Source organism: Colletes latitarsis, chromosome 10, assembly GCF_051014445.1.
Source record: "Colletes latitarsis isolate SP2378_abdomen chromosome 10, iyColLati1, whole genome shotgun sequence".
NCBI lineage: Eukaryota > Metazoa > Arthropoda > Insecta > Hymenoptera > Colletidae > Colletes > Colletes latitarsis.
In genome coordinates, this window is record NC_135143.1 from 20,185,505 (window position 1) to 20,191,696 (window position 6,192).

The window sequence follows — 6,192 nt, forward strand, 5'->3', positions numbered from 1 at the left end:
TTCGCGAGGAGAAACAGAAAACCGATCTAATAGGGTGCAATTATTTACCGACGGTTTGCATAAGAACACGACAACTGAATGACCTATAGGAAATTGTTGTCCGCATACAAAGCCGCGGAATAGTTAGTTGCATATCCAACGGTTGATTTATGGGGCGGAGAGCAGCTTATTTCTCCGGGTGGTTAACAATTGTTTCCTGACAATGAGCGTATATCAGATATGAATGACACGAAGAAACGTTTTCTACCATTCATCAGGCCGGCACTCGGCCGCCGTAGTGGAGTAATTACACGTTTTCCTGTGTCGTTCGAGAGGATCATCCATCTACGCGAAACCGGGGAAACGATTCAGTTGGGACGACTCCGCGCGACGAGATAAATCTTCGAGGGGGTTGTCCCGACCCTCGTCCTGTTTTGGAACCTCAAAAATTACATTTGCCTCCAATTTTCTTGTAATTTTCGTCGACCGCGTCGGTACACAAGTCACGGCTTATTTTAAAATTGATATAGCTACGCGTTAAAACATTTAAATACGGTTACGAAATATTTTAGATTTTAAAATTGGTATAGTTGCGCGTTGGAAAAATTTTAAATTGGTATAGTTACAAATTAAAAAAAGAAATATATAATAATTACAAGGTGTTCATATTGAATATTTAAACATTCGAGTGACATGGTATTCTGACTCCCTCGAAGAAATAAAGAAAGTGTGGGCAGCTTCTACCATAAATTTTCGACTAATAAAAAGCCGTAACATATGTTCTGTCCCCTATGTTCTGTGATTCTATACTGATTTCACTCATTCGTCATGGAAATTAGGTTTAACAGCTCGAGGAATTTGTTTTTTCAAGATATAAACAACTTAAGATCCCAAGAACATGTGACTCGTCGAGTCTGGAATTTAGACACTGTTTTGAGACGTGTTTTTAAGCAATTTTGGTGACATTTTTAATGTACGATGTGAAATAAGTTAGGAAATTTCATTGCATATTTTTATAACTACTCACATATATATAAATCACGACACAAATTGTTGATAATCGTGTATATAAACAACAGGGAGGAATACATAGGCCGATCTGACAAATGGTTATCCGACGCATCGGAGAAGGCAAGAATACCTCGTACAATAGAAAAATCATCCCTGTGAAATTTTTCTGAGGAAGTAGAGAGTCCATTTCATTGTTCTAATATAGTAGATTATGCTAAATTTCATCCTATCTACATTTAAGGTATATATCCGACTTTATAAATGTTTTTCTCGAAACAACATTCTTCAAACTTGTTTGCATAATATGTATACTTCGAGATGTACTCTATCGATTAACTTATTATTTTCAATTAAAAATTATTTTCGGCTGCGGGGGTCAATTACAATCATTTTTGGTGGATAGACATACCCCCGAAATCTTGCGCATTTTCGAGAAAAAAATTTGATACGGTCGGAACTTTAAACGTTAATAACTATTTAACAAAGCCTTCATCAACGAATTGGTATTCTTGATTTTCGTCTTATTTTGGCCTCTAGAATCCCTCATTAAAATTTTTCCCAGTATATTAAATCTTTTGTTTTTATCATCCAATAAAAGCTAAAATTCATGTGAAAAATCAGACTTCCCTTTTGGCAGAAAAGAGTTTACACCATAGTCACAATTACGTACCATAATAATCAGCATTTTTGACATATTTTTCGTCGACATCTCAGAATATGCTACGAAAAATAAATCGTTCATATCTCAAGAAAGAAACGCACCACAAGCCTAAAATTTTGTACACACCAATATTTTGAACTACAATTTGAACCCTCAAATTTTGAGAATTTTTAATGGAATATTAATGGTAGATACATTTGTTACAATTCGAATAATCACAACTATTTGAGTCGTGGACTTCATCAAGCAACTTTTGTTCATATTCTTCGATAAAATAATATATAATTGATATCGAAAACATTTACATAAATCCTCGAAATACCCAGAAGTACGTATACAAATTTTCAAATCGATCGATAAGATACATTTTCTCAAACGATTACACAAAGTAGCCCTAAATTCTCACTCTATGGATCTATTTAATCGGAGGTTTGGAAACACGATGAATCAGTATCGAGTTCGTTGATTTCGGTCCAGGATTCTGCCTCGTAACTGAGTGCCAACGACCCTTGAATATTCAAGAATGGAAATCAACCGAACAAGAATCTTAGAAACGAATCTTCCATAACTTTCGAAGGCGTCTCGTGACCCTCGATGCAATCAAGTTTCCTGTCGGTCGTACATTTTAATCAATCGTCGATTCGATAAAAAAAAGACGTCGTAAAATCGTCTATTAATTGCCCGTTTTTTTACTAAATCTCGTTTTCGCGGTTTCTTGAATTTTTAATATCTCAATTAAAATCGTGGGCCCTCCATCTGAAACGTGGATCAACTCGGAGCCCACGCTCGGGCCAGTTTTATTTATGCCCCGCGATATCGTCACGAATACACTTTTGCAATAACTGTGGGATAATTAGCCGGCCGTTGTTCGCGAAAGAATACAAACGGTCGATAATTTAAATAAAATTGTCGGGATCGTGACGGAACGGTTGCCAAACAACGGGCGTCTACCTTGCGCAACAACGAGAAACCGTTTCTCCCAGGGCGTGAAATATTTCTTTTCGTTGTCGATGAAATTTATAACGTCGATGCACTTCGGTTCGGCCCATTATGCAGCCTCTAATGAGAAACCCCGTTATTAAGCAATTGCTGACAATGAACGCGCGTAATCCGCCGTGCCGTTTATGCGCCTCCGCGAAAATCGCCCGAGAACGTTAGGTACACATTGCTGACTTTCACGGGAATAAATTTAACGGGAATCACGAGCGAGAGGAGGAAACGCAATTGATTACGCTAACTGACCTTTCGCAGCGCGCGGCAATTACATTCGGTGGAAATTCACTTCTGAACTTGCAAACCGAACGTCACCTTTCATATAATATAGTCTCGCTATTGCGTAGTCAATGATCGAGGGATTATTATGGGGAACTCTTTCTATATTCTGGTTACTTAGCAAAGTTGACACGAATGTCAGATTCGATCTTCCAGAGCTGCAGAATTTTGTTTGTTCAGGATTTTACTTGAAGAAACTGCATTTCATTGTAAACAATAACTGCACTGTAAGCGTTAGAAGAATCTGGAGAAAATGGTACTGGATGAAACTCCATATTAGAGTCAACAATCAACATTTTTAGAGCAGGTTGCTCCACCATTTGTCGGAAGCTTATATCGTTCAAATTAACACCTGATAATATGGAAAATAATGGATTTAACTCGCATTATAAATGTCAGAAGAATCTGGAGAGAATGGTGCTGGATGAAACTCCATATTAGAGTCAATGATCAGAATTTTTGGAGCAGATTGCTCCATCGCTGGTCATGAGTTTACACCGTGTAAAATACTGTCCGATAACATTGAAAAGACAGTTTTATCTCACGCAAGGAGCCTTCTTTATAACGCTCTATACACAGCGCATACCGAGATACCAAATTTTCCCAAAGAATAATCTGAACTCACCAGAAGAAGGTCGGTCCGAATATCTGGTGCAGTAGACCCAAGCAGGCCAGGTAAACGGTTCCGCGGAATCGCTGGCAGGTGGTCCCGACGCGTTGGAGGTCGGATTTCCGGTTGTCACACTGACCGGGGACGTGTTGGTCGTGGAGTTCGTTTCCGAGCTGCTCTTCTCCGACGTTTCCGAAGACGACTCGAGGAAGTCCTTGGTCAGATCGATGGGTCTCGGCGCGACCTTCTTGGGCCTGGACTTTTTTAACGAAATGGGATCGGTGATCCTTCTGCCGAAGTCAGCCTTCAGGATATTGTCTATACTGAACTTCAACCCTGCTTGATGCTGCAGATTGTTGTTGTTGTTGTGATTATTGTGATGATTGGTATTGTTGATACCGTTGTTCTGTATACCGTTGGCACCGGGCATCGTTCTTCCGTTCTCGTCCCTCGCCCCGGGCGAGGCAGGGCTGACAGAGTCTCTCTGGAGGATCTTGCTCACCGAGAGTCGATGCTGATGCACCGAGTTCGCCGGTACGTGCTGCACCTGGGACGTCTGATGATGGTGGATGTGGCTGTTGGCGTGATGCAAGTGCTGGCCAGGATGAGGCATCAGCGAGGCAGTTTCTCTGGGGTCCCTGCAGACCGTAGGATGCAGGACAGGGGTGGTCGCTTGGAGGCCGGTGACTGTCATGGCCGACGGTGGCGACAACGACAGTCTCGTGACCAGCGGTACGCTGATAGGGGTCCGGTGCAGCCTCTCCACGGTCGGGTAAACGATCTCGTGACCCAGACTGTGCTGTACGCGCGTCGGGTAATCGGGAATCTCGGACTCCCTCGAGGAATATCGGGGTAACAAGTGCTGATGGTGACTGGACTGGTACCTGGGCACTATGACGTCCTGGATGGCTTCTGGACGACCTGGGGACGAGGCAGTGGCCGAGGACGATGCCGGTGACCTCACCGAGGACGCCGTGGGCGACGACGGAGGCTGACTGTAACCCGGCGGGCTCGGCGCCGGTACGTGATTAGTCGTTCGTTGATAAAACGCGTCGTTGCAGCTCGCTGAGCTGGAAGGCGATGGTGTCGCCGATGTCCTCGTGTTCTCCTCGTCGCGAAAGTCGCCGCGGCTGCTGGCCGATTCGTGGTCGTACCTCACCAAACCGCAGCCACGGATTCCGACGACGCTGGTGGGCGTCGGTTCGCTACCGACGCTCAACACCTCGCTGGTGTCGCTCTCGCAATCGCTGTCAGGGTTGTTGCCGTCACTGCCTCGTATCTGCTCCCGTTTCTCGGAGTCCGAGGACTCCAGCCGGGTCTGGAGATGATTCTGCCTGATCTCGTGTAGATCGCCGGCGTCCAGACCGATGGACGATTCCGGTGGGGTGCTCGACATCTTTTCCCGTCGATCGCTCGTTCCCTTTTCGCGAATTCTTTCTATCGGTGCACAGAGAAGATCTATTTCATGACGACGATCGGAGGATTGCCCGTCTTCCTTTCAGTGTACATGACGATTTCGGAGATTCTTTATTTACCTAACGGATTCCATCCGCTGAGAGTCGCCCGGAGGGATTGTCATTTTCGTACGGGACACCCTTAACGACGTATCCCTGGCATCTCATCCCCATAGTATCGCAAAATTATCTCGTTCGATGCACTGTCAGCCGGTAACTCGTACGCGTTTCGTGCACTAAGTACTGTTTCCCCGGTTCCTTGCCGACGGACACTGTTCGGACCTTTTCATGACTGACTATCACAACGTATCTCGAGTTCGTTCATCGTACCGCCTCGTGAACAGTCTTTGGATACGCGACGCACTAAGAACCAGTGGCCCCGGAGCTGGCAGCTCATAGGTCCAGCTGACGGTCCAGCTGGCTGACTGTACGGTTCGCGCGGGGCTCCCAGACCGTCACCGATCTGACGCGCGGCTTCAGAATCTTCCCGGTGCATCCATAATCCATCGCACTCTCACTTTCTCGGTTCCTCGCTGGGCAATGCTCACAAACAGGAACCAGGGAGACCCGGGGTCCACTGTGGTCCCGATGCCAACAGCAACGCGCACTGAACTCGGCCAACGGCCAGGAAACCGAGGCTAAGATACGGGCCAAGGGGTCAGCCGTCTCAGAGACCGGGTTGTAACGACGAGGACACGGTGGTCCGGTTGACGATCGGTCAAACGTGGAGGTCCTGCACGGCGCTGGTAGACGCGGGTTTCAACGGAACCGTTGTGCGACGCTGTGGATCCAGGCCGGGCTGGTTGTCCAGTTGGTTGCCGCGAAGCGTCTGCGGCGAGGAAGCGGCGGGAGGGCCGACGATGGGCGTTCCTGGGCGTCGATTCCGCGACGGGTACGCCTACCAGCTGACCTTTCAAGGGATGAGGACCCCGTCTAGGGGCGCGACAACTCGACATCTGCCGGCTGACGCGGGAACTCCGAAACCCGTGACCGCCTACCGTGCCACCACCCCGCAGATCCAACTGCTGATAGGCAGAACCTAGAACCTGACGCTCTCCCCCTACTCGGCTCGATTCTCCCTCTTACTTTCGCCCCGCCGCCCTTTGAGCCTGTCCTTGTTTCGCGTTCGCGCCTCCGCTCTTCCTCCCCCACTCTGTGCCGCGCAGGCCTCCAGTCTCTCCGTGTTTATCTCTGCCCTCTCTCGC

General features: G+C 46.7%; 1 protein-coding gene across 1 annotated transcript; it reads right to left on the reverse strand.

Annotated features, from left to right (window-relative positions):
* Positions 1-3,099: 3,099 nt before the first annotated feature.
* LOC143346042 (uncharacterized) lies at positions 3,100-5,745 on the reverse strand. Its single transcript, XM_076773776.1, has 2 exons — positions 3,510-5,745; positions 3,100-3,275 (listed from the first exon to the last, which is right to left on the reverse strand). The coding sequence occupies exons 1-2, from the start codon at positions 4,927-4,929 to the stop codon at positions 3,100-3,102; spliced, it is 1,596 nt and encodes a 531-aa protein (XP_076629891.1). The 5' UTR covers positions 4,930-5,745.
* Between the last annotated feature and the right edge of the window lie 447 nt (positions 5,746-6,192).